Source organism: Heliangelus exortis, chromosome 3 (assembly GCF_036169615.1).
Source record: "Heliangelus exortis chromosome 3, bHelExo1.hap1, whole genome shotgun sequence".
Lineage (NCBI taxonomy): Eukaryota > Metazoa > Chordata > Aves > Apodiformes > Trochilidae > Heliangelus > Heliangelus exortis.
The window spans coordinates 63,126,675-63,148,654 of record NC_092424.1 but is presented as its reverse complement, the minus strand read 5'-3'; the positions used below and the strand labels follow the sequence as shown (position 1 = coordinate 63,148,654).

The 21,980-nt window shown below is 37.3% G+C and overlaps 1 protein-coding gene across 1 annotated transcript in view; it reads left to right on the top strand.

Moving 5' to 3' along the window:
* NKAIN2 (sodium/potassium transporting ATPase interacting 2) overlaps positions 1-21,980 on the top strand; it is a 529,877-nt gene that overhangs the window by 263,456 nt on the left and 244,441 nt on the right. The window contains exon 3 of the mRNA XM_071741035.1: positions 20,897-20,977. Within this exon, the coding sequence (XP_071597136.1) occupies positions 20,897-20,977 (81 nt within the window). The remainder of the gene's footprint in view (positions 1-20,896; positions 20,978-21,980) is intronic.

Here is a 21,980-nt window from a genome sequence, read left to right as displayed (position 1 = left end):
TTTTTTTCCTCCATGGTAAATGATAAGAAATAACAACACCACATCAACAGCATACCTGTTAGAGTAATTGTATTAGAGACTGAATAACAGTGACTATTTTGTCAACATCCTCATCCCTTTCAAAAATCTCATGATATTGCAGAAGCAATACTTAGATGAGGTCTTGCTTTTTGTTTTTACTGCATGGATTGAATTCTCATTAGAAGAGGCAACTTGATAGCATTAGAAAATTGTCATGTTTTTTATCCAGTAAACAGACACACACATACTGTAGTTGACATCTGTGTTAGCATCTGCATTGCCTGCATTACTTCATCCTAGGCCAATAGGTGAAAGAGTTTAGTTCCAATATTAATGTATGTAAATTTTCCATGACAAAATATTTCAATCTTTGGCCTATCTGCCACATCTAAGCTAACCAAAATAGCTATTTTTACAGCACTCGCTTCTCTAATTTCTGTGCGCCTTAAAAATACTTAAAATTATTGGCATTTTGAAACTGAGAAAATTAGGTTATATTTTATTTTAAAAATATATAGATATAAAGGTAACATCTAGCATAATCTGAAGCACTAGGAGGTGCTTTACACCTCTTAGTTTTTGATTGTGGTTTTTTTTCATTAGCATATTGCTTTTATAGAGAAGATTCCATAACATCATTGCAAGCATTGTTAAAGGAATTCAATTTTGATGGGTACTATCTGTTAACTACCCACTACATTTAATAAAACCAAACCCCAAAGTTCATTCTTCAACAGGATTACATTTATCAACACATTTTGTTCAGCCAGGTGTCTCATGTTTAGCATGGACTTAATTCCACCGACTCCAGCAGACTTTGCTTGAAGTTTATCTTAAAAGTTTATATGAATTTTCAAGTGAGGATTAAATCAATCATGCTAGATTAGAGTTTATGATCTCAAGGAACTATAGAAGAATTCTGCCTTTGCAGTATATATATTATCTTAGGACATCCAGGATTCCTTTGTTTATTGGTAATTGAAGTTAAAATGACTAAACCTGTCAATTCATTTCACAGAACTGAAATGTTTAAGAACTCCTTGATTTGTCCTCCTGAAATCTTCATAGGTTTAGATCTGGATTTAGAATACAATGTGAAATTCTTGAGTGTGCTGAGTGTATTCAGTGGCAGCTTAATATTTTTCCACTTTACCTACCACATAGCAAATGGACTGTCAAATTTTACACTGCGCGGAGCTTGCTAAAGGGGAAACACAAAGGATGTGCAGGACTAAGGTCTGGCATGCAGAGAGAGAGTGTAAACATTGGTAAACAGATCTTGAGACAACTCCAGTACGGACCATTAAGAAATGAGAACTTTGCAGTTTGAAGTCACACTAAACTGGGGCTTTGTGTCTCTAATTTTTAGCCCTTGAAACCAGTGAACTCTGAGTCACATTTACAAATATTAATATGTTTGGGTGGCAAAGGGGAAAAGACTGGGGGCTAAGAAATTAAACAAAACAAGTGACTGCTTGTGTGGGTGGTGACAAACAGCAATGTTTCTGTTATGAAGATAGAGTCATAGATACAGAGAGAGATGGTTTGGGAGTCAGTTAAATGTTCACAGAAAGTCAGCCAATATGTGACAATACGGCTGAAAGTGAAAGGAAAAGGATAAATGTGTGGGGAAAAACACGGCATGGTGGAGTTGTGGTCCTACATGTATCCAGCTTTATTTTCAGGAGTAAATATAGGGATATTACTGCATTTCTGATTCTCAAGAATTCATCGACTCATTATTTTGCTTAGGGCTGTATACTCAAGGAACAGAACGTGAGCTAACAGTAGAGCAACAAGTTTTGCTGTTGAAATAAACAAAAACCTACTCATTTGCTTCAAAAATTCTTTCAGACCTTTGCTGGATTTAGAAAAGTTTTTAAAAATTTCTTCCAGTAAGTATGATCAGATGATGCTAAGGTTGTTTGGGTTTTTTGGTTGGTTGGTTGGTTTTGTGTCTGGTTGGTCTGTTTGGGTTTGATTTTGTTTGGTTTTTTTATTTATGTAATCTCTTGGAAAATATGGCAACATTTTTGCTGATTCCTGTGCTTGCAAATAAGTCAACAAAACCGTTGAAGCTTCCCAGACACTTGGCCCCACAAATCAACAGGATTTTAAAGATAAGACTATAGATTTTTTAGAAAGAAAATTTCAAGAGGAAAAAAAACCCCAAAACCCCCCAAAAAACAAAACCAAGGAAAAAAATGATGTTACTATCCCAGGGATAATTTCTCCCAGGGAGAAATGAAGACTCCTTACCTGATCTTTCTTAAAGCAACAGCACAGTGCAGGAAATCTCGTACTACTGGGAAATCTCTAAATATGCCAGAAGAAACTGACAATTGTTAAACTATTCTTAGAATGTAGCAAGGCTACAAAAAAAGCTAAAAAAATATTTCAGCAGTATGTCTGACAACTGAATCAAAAAAATTAAAGACATGAGATCAGTTTTAAAGTTAGTCTTTGACAGAAATTATGTTAGGCTGTTATTTACATTTTACTGTCTGTTCAGGTAACTTTTGCATTACTAGGTGGGTATATTTGCACAGTTAAATGCATCTTACCTAAAACAAAAATATTTTTATAGATAATATTTGAACTGGAACTTCACAGGGATACAAATAATTTTATTTTTTTTTTTAATCATATTGACTGGAAAGGAGGATAACATGGTTATGAAGTCTAATTTATACTGATGAGCTATTAGCAGGAATGTAAATGTAGTAAGATGTATTTTCCCCTTCCAAATATTTCCATTAGGAACAAAAATGAACCCTAGTTTGAACAGTATAGCTAAAATCCTTCTTTATTGTTCTTAAAAAGACAGAACTCTCTACTTTGCTCCTTTTATTCATGCAATACCAGATGCACATTTAGAATTTATTAACATTTTGAAGTTCATACTTCTGGCTAGAAAACACTGATGACAGCTTAAAATGTTGTCATAGGAGGGCTCTAAGAGTAAAAGACCATCCCTTCTTCTCTGCAGACATCTAAATTTGTTTGGCAGCTCTCCCACTTGAAGATAATATGAAGCAGGAATGAAAATGTACTTTTTTCACTGGGATCAAATCTCCAGCATGTTTGTGTTCTTCATAATTTTTCTGTTTGAAATACGTTTTTTTCTTTGTTTTCCTTAGACTTATAAGTCCTGATTTTAAGTCTTCAGAATTACAAGGGTGAAGACTTGTCTCTCCATAAATTTCCTTCCTTAGCATTTATCCTGGAGTAAGAATGATTGTACCCAGATGGAGGGTAGCTAACCCTTAACAAGTATATTTTAAATAAATACTTAGATAACTGATCGTTTGCATACATTTTTCACAGCTCATATACAATTCAAGAATCAGACAGGAGTTTTATTTACATCACATAATAGATTCCTTTTAGGCATCTATTGCTGAAAGGGTTAGAGCAGGTCTACTCTTCATTGTTTTGGAAAATTTGAACAATCTTCTTCTTGATAAACACTATTTAGAAGTACAGTGGATGTCATAGTGATTTCCAAATCAAGACAGGTTTTCATAGAACATTATGAACATTAGTTCAGAACATAGAACATGAATAAAAGTTTGTGTTAATTACACCTTTGTGCCCCAGACATTCTATACTTTACATATTCTATTTAGGATCCATTGTGACTTGCTTTCTTACATGTAGAGAGAAAAAGAAGCAAACTTATCATACCAAAGGTTATCAATTTGCCAGACAGCACATTGCTTCTTTCCCTTGACTTCCTCTCATTATTGCTGTATGGAATTTATGAGGTTTAGAATAGGTTTGGTATGAAAAGGCATATGAGAAGGAGCTGCAGACTTGCCACTCCAAATGGATATTCTCACCTAGTCTGTCATAGCAGCATTTATATATGCTGGCTACAGTTCCTTTTGAGGAAGGATCCTGAACAGTGCAATTCATGCCTGGTTAAGGTATTTGGGCATTTGACATGTTTCTTAAGACAAAGATTCAGGACTTTCCTGTAACTAGGTAGATGTTCCATTATCTTTCTTTCATCAATAAAGATTTTGCACTGGCAGCTTTTTAAGACTTAATTTCTGCAGGTTTCTATATAGTGGTCTTTCAGTTTCTGCAACAAAATGAAGTCTTGAGATAGAAATCCCTACTGAATCAGAACAATTGTACAGACTAGCCTCTGCCTTCTTTCCAGTGAAAATTAGGAGATCACATTGTCAATCTGCACTTGAGACCTTCTGTAAGACTTGCCACTTATTAGTTTGAGTGTTCTGCAAGAATACCCATGGGATAGCTAAAAAATGATCTGCTTTATTATTTCCTAATATACCTTCAGAAACCAAAAGCATCAGGATGTGGAAGAACAGCTCTGGGGTAAATAGGCAACATGAGATGGATATGTCAGTTGCACAGCAACCTCTTATGATGCTTCATCTGCTTGCTGCATCATTTTTTCCAATATGAGTGCCATGTGAATGTCATCATGGCAATAGATTTTTACCTAAACTGGGACTGGAAAAGATTGCCACACAATTAATTAATTCAAAGACACTGCAGATGTTGGGACAGGGCAGAGGACTAGGGTGCACTATCCTTTTCTTCCTATCCATTCACTCCCGAGTCCCAGGCTGGGTGAGACAAGCAAGTGTTCATTAATGGGAAAGGACAGAGATTTGTAAGGATTCCCCACTTACTAGGTCTGCCTTCTGCTACTCAATCCAATTTACACAATGAGCATTTATTTACGTAAGTCTTGAGATGACTCCATGTGGATGCTGCTAAGCCAAGACTTTCTAGTTCCTTTGAACCATTTTTTTCTGGTGGGAGAATGTTTGTTTTATAGCTAACTCTATGTGACAAGTCTATGGGTGTTCTAGATTTCCATCTTTTCAATTTAATGACAGACTGATTTGCAGTTACTTCCATTACTTTTCTATAGAAGTGTGGTTCTGCAGCTAAGAGATTGCAAACATAAGCTAATTGTTCCTTTATCTTCCTTGCAATTTCATTAGTGTTCTGGGACAGATTCCAACTGCCATGGAAGTTTTCTTAATCCTCCAACTCTAATTTCTTGCTGACCACTACTGACCTGATAATGCTACTCTGACATTCCTTTTTTTGTTTTTTTTTCTCCCCCAGAGGAGCTTTATACTTATCTTTCTGGATTGTGTTCCCAAGTGCTTTTGCAAGGCACAGATCCTGCCTACTTTTTAGAAATCTCTTTTTCTTTTGTTAGTAAAATTGCCTTTTTTATGCCTTAAAGATGTGACCATATTCTCTGATGACCCTTTGTGGCTTAAGTATTGGAACGTTTTCTTTTTAGTTAACGTTTAGCTCACTTCTGTTTTGAGACTTTTTCTCTCTCATTGTATTGTTAATATTCCTTTCTTTCTTATATACCTTGCTTTGGAAATTCTGTTGGTTGCTCTCTATACTACTACTCTCATGGCATATCTGTAAGGAAGGAATGAGGGCAAAAGAATTTCTAACACTGGGAAGAGATGACCAGCAAAAACCAGCAAAATTTGGGTAGTTCGCTGAAATTTCTTCTAGATGAAAGGATAGCAGAGCTTTCCTACATGACTATTTCTTTTGAAGTAACAGGAAAGGATAAAAACATATCTGCTCAATATTACTGAAGTTCCAGCAACATGTTAATTTGACATGTAAAGTTCTAAAGCACGAAAAGGAAATTATGGATCTATTTAACGTTTTACATAACAATAGTCAGTCATATTCAAGAGTGGGTGTTTACGCATAGAGTTGTCTAGCACTTTCCATTACAGGACCTTGATATTTTACCACTGTTATGAGTGGGCTACAGTTAATCCCTTCAAGCTTAAGTTTTGCCTATTTCTTATTAAAGAAAATTAAAGCATCAGCCTCTCTGATCATGTAGATCAGTGGAAGTAAAAACAAACAAAGAAAAAGATATTTTTTTTAGCCATTGCAATAATGAGTTCTAATAACTCTTTTTCGCAATGTCAGTGTGACATTTGACATGCAAAGAAAGAGGGGAGAGATGCCACAAGGCATCATTTCAGGTTGTCATTTGTCCCTGTTGCAAATTCATCTAGCTTTGTTTGAATGGGCAGTGATTTCAAATTAGGGTATGGCAGTAAACTCTAGGCAAGAGAGCCAGTGTGCAGCCATCCATCTCAAAACTGAGAGACAGTGCTGAGGGAGCAGGCTCTGCTCCTGCTGAACAGACGGACGAACCCTGGGGGCTGTGTGGGCTCTCATTCTGCCCATGCCTCTCCTGGCTCGGGCAACTGGCTCCTGAGTAGCATGGAGAACAAAAGGGACCGTCCTTTCTTTGCACCAGCCATGTGGAGGAGTGGAAAGAAGCCATTATTCATTGCAGGGAAGGGAGAAGGGCAGAACACAGAAGCCTCTAGCCCACATAGGGCTGGTGGGGCATTGTCTGCAGTGATTGTGTTGCATTGATTGGCACAGGTCTGTTCTGAGAGGCTGAGCCTCTAATGGCTCACCTGTAGATAAACATCTCTGTGTAATAGTGTTTTAATGTTTCTTTTTGTTTTCAGTGTTTCCTTTAAACAAGGTAGAAGTATTTTTATGTATGTATTAACAGAAGACTTATCTGGGAGCTAAAAAAAGCATTATCCTCCTGCTATCATCAGCTCGTGTGGAGGACACTGCTCATCTCATTTTATTAACTGTGGCTCATAACACCCACAATGCACAGGAGAAGCACAGTTGTGAAAATACCTTCAACACACAATTTTATGTGCACTGTAACAAAAGTCTATTAAAGCTGCAAATGCAGCACCTGGGACTTAAAAAGTTCCGGAATTGAAGCTGCCTCTATGACCTTTGTTTAGCCACCTGTGTTTTTAAATTATGCTACAGTCTTTAATTGTATGATCAAAGTGAGCATCTTCTTATATGTGCACAAGGTGGGTTTCTCTCACTGGTAATGAATAATGTGGTTGCCTTCAGTGTCCCAGACTCATTTGCAGCAGAAATTTCTCATCTCTAACATGAGACTAATAGCTATTACCCTGCCCAGCCAGGGTCTTAGAAAGATAATCCATGCTTAAGATGTATTCAGAAGCTGCAGTAAGTAAGCTAGGCTAAGAAAATCCAACAACTGAATGCGGATGATATTCAGTAAATAAAGCTCGAGGCTGGACTGAGTGGTGAAGGTAAAAAAGAAATATTGAACAGCAACATTTAATAGACTTCTGCTGTGACACATTAAGAAGAATTGGATGTTGATTTAAGTTAACATGGGTAACTTCTCCTTCTCACTTTTCTTAATTTTCCAGTAGTTGCCTTAAATTTCCTTTGGATGCTTGGAATCATCTTTTTTTTTTTTTTTTTTTTTTTTTTCCTTCATGAAATACATTATTGTGCTTGGACAGGAAATTATTTTTGAAACATCCAAGCAATTAGGCCAGCAGCATATTATAATTTAATTCAAGCATGAAATATAGTCATGAACTTTAGCTTGCATAGTTACAATTTTTTTTAAAAAGTCACAGTGTTATCCTGTTGATCTAACAGCAATTAAAAGTTAGTATTTTCCTACTGGGTGTTTTAGTACTTATTTCCACATACCAGAAGGAGTATGCACTTGACCTGGTACTCTGAAATGGAACTGGAGAGCAGGAAGACCTGTTCAGTTTTCCTTATATCTTACAGAATTTGGAATAATTCAGTCTGCTCTCTTTAAGAAACTGCTGCTTTTCCAAGAAAAGTTATCAGTCCCTCATGCTGTTGTCTCCTGTCATAAAATTGTCATCACAGTTCTTCTGATGTGGCAATGCTAGAGGCACTGGCAAAGCTTCTTGGCTTGATGGTGCTCAGATTTTGCACAGCAAGCTATGGTGTTGCAATGAAGGTCACATGGCTCTTCTGCCACAGTTTGGGAGATACCACACCTTTCATTACTAATGTCATCAAATGCCATCTTGACATTTGGATATATTCTCTCCCCATTTAAGTAGCAGCTGCTTATTCTCTCGCTTTTGACCTTTCTTACCTGCTTGTAATTTGTTGAACTATCATCCTTTCAACAACCTGTCATAGTTTTTTGTTTTGGGTTTTTTTGTTTGTTTGGGTTTTTTTCTGAAAAGTACTGGGAAAGGGTCTGTGTAACATTATCAAAGTAATGGGTATGCTTTTCTGTCTGACCCGTGTAGAGAAAGATCTGTAAAAATCAAAGAGGAAAAACTGTGAGAAACACTGAAAATCATCTCACACAACAGCCTTCTCAAAGCAAATCAAAGCTGTGTGACCTCATGTTTCAAGACGGGTTTTGGATCCAATGTGTTTGGACTGTTGGGATTCTTGACGGCATTTGCTATATCTCCCTAATGTTCTTATATCAGAAATGTTGCTATGAATGGTTGTAATGATGCTACGTGATGAATTCATAAGTGTCTTCACAGACCTATCAGAGTTGGAAGGGACCTCTAGAGATCATCCAGCCCAACTCTCCCACTAAAGCAGGATCACCTAGAGCACATTACACAGGCAGCTTTTGAAGATCTCCAGAGAAGGGGACTCCACAACTTCCCTGGGCACTGTTCCAGTGCCTTGACACTCTCAAAGTCTTTTCTTATGCTTTAATGGAACTTATTTTGTTCCATCTTGTGCCTGTTGCCCCTCGTGCTGTCACTGGGAACTACTGAGAAGATTCTGGCTCCATCTTCCTTGCACCCACCCTTTCATAAAATCACAGAATCATAGAATGTCAGGTTGAAAGGGACTTCAAGTATCATCTGGTCCAACCCTTTTCATATTATTGTTTATATGATATGTCTCAGCACCCCGTCAAGCTTTCCAAAGTGGGGGAATCCACTACCTCCCCTGAGAGACCATTCCAATGTCTGACTGTCCTCAGAGTGAGAAATTTTCCTCCTGTGTTCAAACAGAGTCTCTCCAGGAGCAACTTGTGCCCATTGCCCTTGTCTTGTTCATGTGACTCCTTGTAAACAGGGAGCCTCAAGTACCTTGTAGACATTAACAAGGTCTCCCCTCAGCTTTCTCTTCTCCAGGCTAAAGAGTCCCAGCTCTCTCAGCCTTTCTTCATAGAAGAGATACTCTAACCTACCAGTCATTTTTGTTGCTCTCTGCTGCACTCTCTCCAGAATTTCCCTGTGTTTCTTGAACTGGGGAGCTCATATCTGGATGCAATATTTCAGATGTGACCTCACCAGGGCAGAGTAGAGGGGAGAGAATGACGTCCCTCAACCTACTGGCCACAATCATCTTGATGCAATCTTGATGCAATTTGTATCTTGTACCTTGCTAGTCAGTTTAGTTCCTTCATCATGTGATTTGCAATAATTATTTGAAAGACTTGTTTAATTTAAAGGCTAAATAATCTCATTAGATTCCAATTTTCTGAGTTAGGACTGCTACAAAAAGAATGTGTCATCTAGCCTTAGCTTGAAATATCGTCTATACTCAACAGCAGTTGTTTTCAGGTGATAAATCCAAACAGAACTGCAGCTATATTTTAATTTGGCTTTCTAGGTTGTTCAGAGATTTTAATGATGGATTTACAAGAACTCTAGAATGCTATAGTCCAAAAGTGGGGTTTTTTTCTAAATCATTTTCAACAAGTTCCCAGCCTTTGGGCCTTTCATTAATCACCAGTTTGCTGTAGAAAAGAATCTTTTGAACTTGTAAATGTTTCTTGCCAGAACTATTCTACCTAGCTGCTTTCACCTCATCAATACTTTGTACAACTTTCTGTTGTTCTTGTCTCATCACAGATAATAAGTAATGTTTCCAGAAAGCATTAAATTACTCTTAAGAATGTGGCTATATCAGACTCCTTTTCTTATTGCAGAAAAAATGTGTTTTTCTGTGTGCAACTACTCTGTAATTAAAGATTCACATTTCAAATAGCTATGTCTTCTTTTTTATGCTGACCCAATTTTATTCTATTGTACTTGTTAGTTCTGATATAGTTAGGATCTCCATGGAAGTTTGTAACCCAGACTCCTGCCATGAGGGGAAAAACATTTTGTAAATAATATGTTTCCTACACAAAATATTGACTAGATGTCTGACAGATACTGAAAAAAGGGAAGTTTGTTGAATTTCTGTGGAAATCTTGGTTTTAATTACTCTCAGTGTGATCCAATTCCTGAATTTGCAAAGCTTTGTCTCAAAATGTTTAAAATGAGGTGAGGCTGTACTTATGCAGATTTTTTTCCTTTGAATTAGTATTAAGTATTATAATACTTAAGTATTATACTTAAGTCATAATAATTAAGTATTATGGTGCACAATACTTAAAATATACTCCTAGCGTGCCATACTCTCTGAATTTTACCTCATAATGAGATTTTTCATCAGCATCTTATCTATAGATCTTTCTTTCCCTTTGACTAACAGTACTGTATCTTTCTTTGTAAAAGAGATCTATAAAGAAAAGAAAATTCGCAAAGATGTAGTCTATTAGCATCTCAGTGCTAGCATTTCTTCCTACAAAAGAAATGTCATTTTCAGGTTTGCACAAGCTACCCATATAAAACCTCTATTTGGCACTTCTGTGTGCTGAAACTGTCCAACTAGCTGATAAGCAGGCACCATGCCACTGAAGCAGATGGGCATAGCTGTAGAGAGCCAAAAGACAATGTATGTGCATCAAGTGTGGATGTTGGTGGCAGGCTTCCCAGTCAATGATGTCTTAACGATTAAATGTCCTGAGTTTTTTGCATCTGTAGTTGCGGAGATGCCAGACTTACTCCTGGGTGGTCTTGTAAAATCTCTCCCATTTTATTTTTAAATTATAAAGAGCTTCTTGTGAATGCTTGGCCTGGAAGGTACTTGAGACAATGAGGTTAATAGTAAAGACAACGAGGCTAAAGGAGATAGTAACCGTAACCTTTCCTAGTCCAAACCAGGCACATGCTTCTACTCAAAACTAAGAATCAAAGTGGATTTCCAAAGGAAGGAGACGGAAAACATTATTAAGGGTATTTGAGAAATGCAGTGGAGAGAAGCAGCAGGTATTTTCAGAGAAAGAAAATCAGATACACTCGGGGAAATTCAATTACTGTAATTTTACCAAAAGGAAGAATTTGGAGGTTATATCATGAATGAAAGATACTCAAAGGCATGACTAAGAAACAGTATTCTAGTCTTTGACTGTGTCACACTTAGAGAAATGGAATTTTGCCAGTCTATCTATATTAAGAGGGCTGGACCACAGAATTACCTGATTACTTTACCAGTTTACTCTCAGAACTGGAAGAACTTATTGCATGCAATATTCTTAGCTAATTTGGTGTTTTGTTTTTTGGTTTTTGTAATGCAAGTAGAAAGTCAGTTTCCCTAGGATCACAGGATCACAAAATAAAATACATGTATCAATATCAGTATCACCCACTAGAGCATGTCCCAGAGTGCCTCATCTACACCTTTCAAATATCTCCAGGGATAGTAACTCCACCACATCTGTGGGAAGTCCATCTCAATGCCTAACTACTCTCTCAGTAAAGAATTTCTTCATCATATCTAGTCTAAACCTCCCCTGGTGCAACTTCAGGCCCTTTCCTCTAGTCCTATCACTCTTCAATTGAGAGAAGAGGCCAGCACCCACCTCCCTGCAGCCTCCTTTCAGGTAGCTGTAGAAAGCAACAAGGTCTCCTCTCAGCCTCCTCTTCTCCAAACTAAACATTCCCAGTTCCCTCAGCCTCTCCTCCTAAGGCTTGTTCTCCAGACCCTTCACCAGCTTGGCTGCCCTTCTCTGAACTCACCCCAGCAGCTCAATGTCTTTCTTGTGGTGAGGGGCCCAGAACTGAACACAGGACTTGAGGTGCAGCCTCACCAATGCTGAGTACAGGGGTACAATCAGTTCCCTTCTGCTGGCCACACTATTCCTGATGCAAGCCACCATGCTGTTGGCCTTCTTGGCCACCTGGGAACACCACTGGCTCATATTCAGCCAGGTATCAACCAGCATCCCCAGGTCCTTTTCTGCTTGGCAGCTTTCCAGCCACTCCTCCCCAAGTCTGTAGCGTTGCATGAGGTTATTGAGACCAAAGTGCAGGACCTGGCACTTGGATATGCTGGCACAAGGTTTTCTTTGGTTTTGGAACAATACAGAGCCAAACATGCACACAGAGCCAGGTATAAGCCATTCTTAGGAAGGCTATAATTCATCCAATAAACAAGCAAAGTATAATGTGTTCTGGTGATATCCAAGAAGCAGAATAAAAGCCTCTTAATTAATCAAAAAGATCTTATTGTAAGTTTCTTGTTTTTAGCAAGAATCTTTATGTATTCACTGAGTGAGATATTTTCCCTTTATAAATAGTTTCAGTTGGCACTCAAATACTGAGGCATCAATAAAAGGATCTAGATAAATGTCAGTAGAGTTCTGTTCCTAGCAACAGTATCTATTGATTTTATTTTTTGCATTCTGTTAAAAATGGACACTGAAAGAATTCAGTGTCCTGATTTGTATTTTTAATAGGGAATTTAAATGGGCACAGCTGCTAAAAACTCCATTAAAATACACTGTTCAATGGCTGAATGATAATCAAGATTTTTCTTTTTGGATGCTTCTGAAAAGGCCAGGGACACCACAGAAACCATCGATACATGTGTATCTCCATTAATATGCTGATATCTGAAGCAAATTATGAAAATATGACTTCCCACCTTTCCATTGAGAAGTCCTTCTGTTAGATTACACAAAAAAAGTAATATTTCTAATGTTTGGTTTGTTGGAGTTTTTTTTTGTCTGGACAAAACCACTTTGCTTTTCCGGCTGCACATTATCCAGTTCAAGCAGGACAGAGAGACAATATTCCCACTCAGGCTTGGTCACTCAGTAAAATAGTTAGAATCCTCCTAGGGCTGCCTGAGGTTGAAAGGGACCTTGAGAAGTGGTCCTGAGCTGCTGAGGCTGTTTTACACTGGGTAAAATGCAAGCACGTGGCAGGGTGAGCGTGGCACAGAATCCACATGGAGAACAGAAGGAGTGGGCAATCAGTGAGGCTTGTTGGACCTCTCGCAAGAACTGGTGCTATCCACGGAGCCTCTTGGTAGGTAGGGTTGTGTTTCCCAAACTGGGAGCAACACTACTTCTGGCAAAGGGGGTATTCACATATTTTGGGAAAAAAAAATTTATACAAATGCTTTTTAAATTTTCTTCAAATGTTTTTTAACAAACAACTGATGCAGACCTGTACGTATCAAGCTGTTCTTCTACCTATCACTTTCATGCTAAATGTGTAGAACTTTTTTGCAGTGGGTTCGTCTGCAAAGTAAGTCCTGAGAGTAAGAGTCACTCTCAGGTGAATCCTTGAATAATGCAGAAGCAGTTTGTAGTATCCAGTGACCTTGTTCATGTTTCTCTCCTATTAAGTCGTGGGCCAAGTGTTCTGTGGTGCTACAAGTTACATTGAAATTTTACAGCAATGATTCCTGCATATAAAAGTAAAATATCTATAACGTAAATAAATTTTTAAAGAAATAAATAATAAAAGTAAGTAAAATAAAGAATATCCATAGAAGACAGCTTAAATTCTTGTCAATGAAGTTTCTACTCTGATCACTATGTACCAGCTCGGAGGAAATACAGGACTTCAAATGCTTAATGTCTTAAGAGTGGTCTAGAAGGTAGGCTTTGAAAAAAATATTTGAAAATATTTCTAGTCCTTCCTTCCTTCCTTCCTGCCCCGCCCCCCTCTCTCTCTTTCTCTCTGTGCCAACTATAATGTGAATTTAGCAGCTGAGCAGAACTGCTAAAAAATAATGCCATTTCCATGCCATGATTTCAAGTTTTTAAAGTTTTGGATAGAATTGATTTCTAGTGCTAGTAGCTCTTGAGGTAGATCCTGGTAGTTACATGTTGGAATTGAAGTTGAGGGGTAGAAAATCATTAAAACAGCACTATTTTAAGATTCAGTATTTCTTGAGCAATTCAAGTTATGCCCTGAAAAATAGACATATTACGAGATTTCCAGTATAAAGAAAGGATTTTGAGCTCTATTTAAGTGCAAAGTATCTGTATATAATTTTACAGTTACTTAGACATAGTTAGTCATTTCTATTTTGAGAGACTTTATAGTATCTTCCACAAACAAAAGAGAGAATGCTGAAAAAGCTAGGAAAATAACATATGAGGAAAAACATCAAACCATCTGTGAGTATAATGCATGTATATGTATGTGTCTGCAGTTGGGTGGATATGTACTGTGTTATAGTAAATTGGGTATTCAAATATTTGAAGTTGCTTCCTGCTGCTAAATGTTTCACAACAAAGATGTGATCAAAAGAAATATAGGAACTGGATGATGACTGAAGCCAAACCAATTAAATCTCTACTGCTTAGTCAAAAAGATAAAATAAATGTGTCCTGTTAAAATTTCTGCCTTACATTGTTTTCTTTACTAGGCACAATGCACTTTTGTTAAAAAGGTCATGAGCTATAACATGTGGATGGAGAAGAAACCTTAAAAAAGCAAAACAAAACAAAAAACATAAACAAAAAAATCCCCTAAATAAAATGAAGAAAAGAATTTGAGATCACAAAATGACAAAGACGAAAGTTTATCTGATCCCCATTTCTCCATTTGTAAGAATGGAAGGAATATCGTCCTTTTTTTTTTTAAGTCTTTACAGAGTACTTTCATTTGGCAGTTTAGAATATTTGTAACACTTCAGTGAAACACAGTAGACTGACTGAACAATACTAAAATGTAAGTTGTGTACATCTGTGGCCTTTTGGCCATTCACCCTTAAAATCATAACATGGTTTGGGTTGGAAGGGACCTTAAAGATCATGTAGATCCAACCCCCCTGCCATGGGCAGGGACACCCACCACTGGATCAGGTTTCTCAAAGCCACATCCAACCTGGCCTTGAACATTTCCAGGGAGGGGGCAGCCACAACTTCCCTTGGCAGCCTTGGTATCCCTGCCCATGGTAGGAGGTTTGGAACTAGATGACCTTTAAGATCCCTTCTGTATCAACCTGGATAGGACACCCAGGGAGATCAGATCACCTTGCTTTCTAAACTCATTCTCAGAGAGGAGTCTAGGTGTGGCTATATCCAACCTTATAGTGTCAGACCTGGCCCTCCCAGGGACAGTGATTTAAATTTTATGGTCTGAGTAATTGGTTGACCATTTACTCACCCCTTGATCGGATTAAGGTGAAGTGACACTCCAGGTCTGTATTTGAACATAAGATTTAGTTAGAACTACAGAAAGAATAACTTATAAAAGTGAATACTTCAATTATTACATATGCTCAGACTGCATGATGATAAAGGATGATTATTTTGATCACAAAAGTCACCAGTACATACGTGTTAAAGCTGCACAACCTGGGAAATAAATGTGGCAAGCGTTGTGTTACTTAATGATTTTAGGAAAGAGAAAAAGAAAGCAAGAGCACAGAAGAAGAAAAATTAGCCAAGTAGATAACAGATAATCACCAGTTCTGGATCAGCCAGCAGGAGCAGGTTGGTGTTAGTGAAGTCCACCAGCACAGCTCTTCTTTTGCAGGCCTGTGTGCTTAGTAAGCTTGCGTAAGACATACCAGATTGAAAAACTGAAGCAGACCTCCACCCAATTCGCTTCTCGGTCCTTATCTCTGTCTTCATCTCCATGTGCAGGCCCTAGGCCAAATTTAGACCATTTCCATAAACATCAGGAAGTCCTTTTTCTGGCTGGCCTTTTGTTTTGTTGGAGGACTTAAAGCATGTTTCACAGCACTTCCCAGAATACACGTCCTGAGGGCTGAGCTCTCACACCTTCCAACCCAAACCATTCTACAATTCTATGATTCTATGTCTTCAGAGAAAAGTAAAGCTCTGGTGTGCTCTCTGGGTGCAGTATAATTCTAACACACAAGGCAATGGAATTAAACAGAAGAAGTCAAAAGAAAAAAGAAGCCCAGTGAGTCCTACCCAAGTTATGACTCCCTGACTAAGAGTAGGTTGATGAGTGACTGCACATCACAGCAGTGTCCTGGGCTCGGGACTGCCACTTCATCCGTTTGTAACCTGATCAGAGTGTGTCTCAGCTTTCTTCTTGGCTTTTATCTCTATGAATCCTTCTCACAAACCAAGGGGAAAATAGAGTTAAGATATTTCTCTATAAAATCAAGGCTCAAGGAGCTTGAAAGTTTATACAAAGCTACTAGGTGTATAGGAGCCACTGGGAAAAAGAAATTAAGAAGCACTTGCTCTATATCTGCAAGGACTGCTAAGGAGCAAAGAAAAAAGCAATCCAGCAGTTTTCTGTTTGGTAGTGACCAGTTCTGATGCTCTTGACAGTTCAGCAGCTTTCAGTTAGTTTTGGGAAAGGACATTAATTGTTAAATGTAATGTAAAGGAAGTAAAAGATCAGAGAGGTGTTTTTACCTGAGGGAGTGAAAAGAAGGAGCAAATTTACATTTGTGACTGATGAAATGCTGAGGAGCCAAGGTTAAAAAATTCCCTGAAAGATATAAGCAGACAACGTAGGCTATCACCACAATCTGAGACAAAAAAGTCCAACAGTTCAAAAAGGGATTGTACAATATCAATTCGGATTCATTCAGAAACAGAAATTTTCAAGGATGGACAGTGCTCTAACAATATAGCCATGATTGAATAAAATTTAAACCAACCAACCAAACAAAAACTGCAAGAAAAGATGAGTCCTTGCAATATGAAGAATTCAGCCAAGCAAAACTAATTCAAGCTGCATGCTGTGACAACCAACAAGCAATGGAAAAAAAAAATCCAAAGGATTATGTCATTTTGCAAGAGCGTCTCAGTTCATTCAAGAAAGTGAATTAACATTTTTGGAGTTGAACTGTCTGCACAAAGCCCTCTGCTGCCAAGAGCTTTATTATTTGTTGTCAAGGCTACTGGCTTGGGCCCTGAGCTCTCTCCCATTGAGACCTGGAGGTAACTATTGGGCTGGGAAGACTTTCATCCTGATCATTAAAAGCAGAACACGGTTGCTCTTTGTGTTAGGTTGCTGAGAGCAGCAGTTCTGTTTAAAACAGAGGTGATAGGACAAGGGGATATGGTTTTAACAGCTGGTTCTCACACATTCAATAACCGAATATCCTTTGGGGTTTCATGATCCTGCCCTGCACTGAAGGCTTCTCTGTGAGGTGTGGCTCCTGCTCTCTTGTAGGGCAGAACTCACCAGCACACTGTGCTGCCCAGACCCTTATCAGCTCTCAGGGGAAAATTCCAGGCACTGTTAAAGGGCAGGAAACAGCAAAATGCACAGAGCAGATTAAATTAGAGAACAGTGCCTGCTAAAAGTGCCCACACTGTAGATGGCCATTGCTGCCACTTCAGATGGACTTCTCTCAGGGGAGTCTAGGTGAGGTGTTTTACTGGTATCAGGAAGGTGGTAATGAGAGGCAGAACTTTTGCTGTTTGATGCTGAAAAAGTATGAATAGGCAACACCACAGAAGGTTATGGAGACTAACCCAGGGGCTTTACTGTTCAGGAACAGCTGACTGCACCAAATAATTGTTTCTATTTGAGAGGGGCTTTTGAAAGGTAAGCAGAGTTTAGATGAAACTTCAAAGATTAGCTGAAAGGTATCAGTAAATTTAGATAGTATGTTCGTGTCAAGTATTCTGAATGCCACTTGCTACAAAATTTTATGGGAAAATATAAATTTGAAAATTTTATTTCTAAGTAGTGTACGTTCATAGACAGAGGAAATTAGGGAAAACAACTCTAGAAGCAAAGATAATTATAATTGTGAACAGTTGGTACTGTCCTATTGGAAATAGGTGCTCCTTTCTAGACATGCTGGATTCAAGGTTATCTTTAAACAGCTTAAGTAGTTAATAGTACAATATTACTACTTAAATGTAGTAATTATCATTTTAGAAATGCTTCCAGTTTCTTTACCCAGAGTAAACCATTGAAGAGTTTGAACAATAATATTTTCAGTCTGAAACTAAAATTGTGTGCATATGTGGCAAATCACTAATCACAATAACAAATCAATTGCTTTAAAATGCACAACCTACTATCTCATAGGTCTGGAAACTTTGTAACCCTCAGTCAAATGTGACTGTAGTTGGCTCACATATTCAAAAAGAATTTGAGAGCAACAGAAATGTCACGTAAATTCCAGTGGGAAAAAAAATTAAATGCTCATAGATCGCTCACACAGGGTTGCTCATACTTATACTCAAAATGTAGGTGACATGTTTCTCCTTCAGGAAAAGTGACAGTAATATATGTGAGCTCTAGTGAGCAGATTTGTATCAATGGCAGTAGTGAGCTTCCTGAACCTTTTTGGCTCTTGTACCCTTGTGATTTTTTTTCTGTTGGGCTGTGGAATTATGTGTAGCAATTTGATTTCTTTCACTTTCAGTTTCCTTGCTAGTAAAATGGACCTAATGCAACTTAGCCAACTTTAAAAGAAGTGTGAAGAGGCGTGTAAGGATTCTTAGTACTGTTAGAAATACTTTAATATTTCAGTAACCCATTCCTGAAGACAAAAGACATCCTATAATAATTTGTGATGATTCGTAGCCTATTTTCAAACCTATAAATACACTGTATCAAGAAATCATAGAGTAGGCAATTCTTTGCATAATATTTTGTAGAAGGATATAAAGTCATGTTTACTTGAAGGGTGGAAATCATGTTCTACCAAATAAGAGCTGTATTTATATAATTTATTTTTCAAAACAAAGGAAAATAAACCAAGCAAAACTACTTTTACTCACTGACTGCAACTTTTCAAAATAGTAATTATTTAAATCTTTAGTCTTAACCTTCCAGTTATGCCACTTTCCAGTGTGGATTTCCATATAAATAATAAGCTGTGTTGCCATTGCAATGCCTCCTGTCAGTTTCTCCTGCTTTGTCAAGTGTGTGCTCTTGCCTTTTTGATATGTGACTACTGTAGCATTGTGATGGCTTCTCTCAGATAATACAGCTGTCTTGAACTCCCACATATGAGGAAAAAAACCCATAGCTATAGCCCTTTGAAGAACTCTTATAAAATGTGTTTCTAATTAGATACATATAATAAAGAGTACCAGAGGGATTTGTTCATTGTCACAGACCTTCAGTGATGATTTTCCACAACAATTTGCTGAAGCACATAGTCAACAAGAGGCATTTATATCTGCATGTGATCCAGAGATAAGAGATGTGCTGGATCTGAAGTATCTGAAATAAGAAGCAGTGGGAAGCAAAAGCATCCTAGTGTTGCAAGATAATTATACTCAGTGTTTATCCACTGAATTCAGGCAGCAAACACTTAATATAACAGTTCAAAGGAAGAAGTTTAAAACATACTTTAAAAAGACATTTTTAAAGGTTATCAGCAGTCCAATAACAGCAGATGCTTCTTAAAAGTCAGATAAATTTAACATTTTTTCGGTGATAGGCTGGACAGTGAAAAAGGGAAGTTTCACTTCTTCATGTAAGCATAAGGCTCTCTGCTAGAGCAAGCAGCTTCAAAGTCCCTTGGAATATTTTGCTTGATATGTTTGCTGTGCACAGGGATCATTTGAATTAGCTGCTGTTACAAGCAATGTGACAAGTTGTGCCATGAACAGCTGATCTGATGAGACCTGGTTTCCAGTCGATCTCTCCCACATTTTTTCCCCTTCATGCTGACCAATAAAAGATGATGGTGTAAGTCTTTCTCTGTATTAGGACTTAATGGAGTCTCTCTTCCCATTTGTACGCCTATTTTCATTTTTTAGGTGTATTTTCATTTTTTAGGCCTATTTTTCTGAAACTTTTGTGATAAAATATCTTTGTATCTTCTAGTCTTTTGTCTAGTTCAGTTAAAATTATTCAGGAGCATAGAAGTTATTTCAAGGGAACAGACATTGCACATAGATGCTACTGCTTTGGAAAGCCAGTCCAAATGCAGCATTTACATTTTTCAGTATTAAAAAATCCAATTGTCTTCATTGTATTATCTCCATCAGATCATATGTATACTTGTATATAACATTAATATATTAAAATATAAAACGTTAAGTTTATTGAATCTAAATATTTCCTTCTTTTGTTCTGGAGGTTACATGTGAAACCAGATGTACCATGAGTAACCTGGCATAAAATGAAATGCTCAGTATATTTAATTTCCTACCTCAGTTTAAAAAACAAATTAAAAAAAAAAAAAATAATCCTGCACAACTTGATCTGTGCTGGTCATACTTGGAGCAGAGATTGGACCAGGTAGCCTCCAGAGGGTTCCTTCTGGCCCAAATAAATCTATGATCCATGACCAGACCTATGGACCAGAAAGAGATGTTCTATAAAGTTTATGTGATCTGTATGCTTCATATTGCCTAAAATTACTGCTGTGTAAAACAATTCAAACCTTTAAAACTATGTTAGCTTCTATTCTGTTTTGAATAGCTATGAATTATGCCTTTTAATATTACAAAATATATTTATAGTGGCAGCTGCCATGACAAAATCCCTCCATATTTCATCAAAATACTGCAACATAAATATATAGGTTTATTTTCTTGAGGTTTATATGTAGGTTTATTTTCTTGAGACTAATTCTGAAGTGTTACAGAATATAGTGCCTGATTCAATTAGACTTTGTTATTTAGTAAATTATATTTTAGTAACCATTTGAATAAAAAACTGTACTTCTCAGATATAATTGACATTGCAAACCTCTCTTGACACTGCAATATTCACAAATTCAATAATAAGAGTTCCAGATCAGTCTTAAATTCAGTTTTCAGATCTATCCACATACTTACTAGGTCACTCTAGATTATGTCTTTGAAAGGGAGGAATTTATTCTTGATTCTCTCTTATGTGTAACAATTTTATTCATATGCACCATATTCATAGTCTGGTTTTGTCTTGGACTGAACTAATGGTCTAATGAACATAACTCAACTGACAGTGAAATTATTAATGCCTTGTTTCTCTCTTCCTCCCTGCAGTATGCTGTCTGGCTGGTCCTTTGGGTTACATGGAACATATTTGTTATCTGCTTCTACTTGGAGGCTGGGGACCTTTCAAAGGTAATTTACCATTGGATACATTTAAGCCATCAGACCTGTGTTAAGATGCCTCTGTCAAGAGTTTGTGTTCTGTTTTACTCATCCCCTTAGTACTATTAGAGTGAGGGCAGTATGATGGAAACTTGGAGTATTTTGGATGTATGGAGACATTTAATCTAGACAGTAATGAGCATATACCTTCTGATGCCCACAGCAATAATGGTATAAGTGTTTTAAAAGAAAATTACCTCTTTTTGCCCCCTCAGTAAAGATGCAATGCAAATTTCACCTCTGTGAGAGACATTAATCAGTGATTATCATCTCCAGGGTAAACAGGTATTTTTTGTACCATTTAGCTTGGTTACCTAGCTGGATTCCTTTCAGAGGTCTTATAATTCAGCATAATAGTTGTAAAACAAGATGTGTTTCATTGAATTAAAATGTAAACAGAGGTGCCAAAATAGATTCCTAGTTGACTACAGGACTGTCTTTTAACTTTGTGCTTCTGGTCAGAATGCTATGACTGAACACTTACACACAGTAGAAATCCACAGGAGAAATATATTTTCCTAAGAATGACATATTTATAGCATTTTATTAACACTGTAAATGATAACACATAAAGTGGCAGTTTGTAGCAGGTTCAAAGCAACACCCCAAACCAAAACTATTACTTTCTAAGGTATTTCAAGAAGACTGTAAATTTTTGGAGTGAAAGATTAGCCATGGAAACAAATTATTTTGTTAAAGTAATAAGCTTCAATTGCTGTGTATGCTGAGTTATGCTCACAGTGGTGTGAACTGACCATCAAGGAGATTCCCATGTGTGAAAGAGATTACCTTCTCTTCTTGACTCAGATATTTAATTGCTGTTCCTGATTAAAGGGAGTTTAGCCCAGCTGTAAATTACAGATGTAATTCTCTGGTCCTTTGTGAGTTGCTGATATGTTATGATGCAGAAAGTTAAACACAATTATAGGAAGAATAATGAGGCAAAGATTCCTGTATTTTCTCTCAAATCACT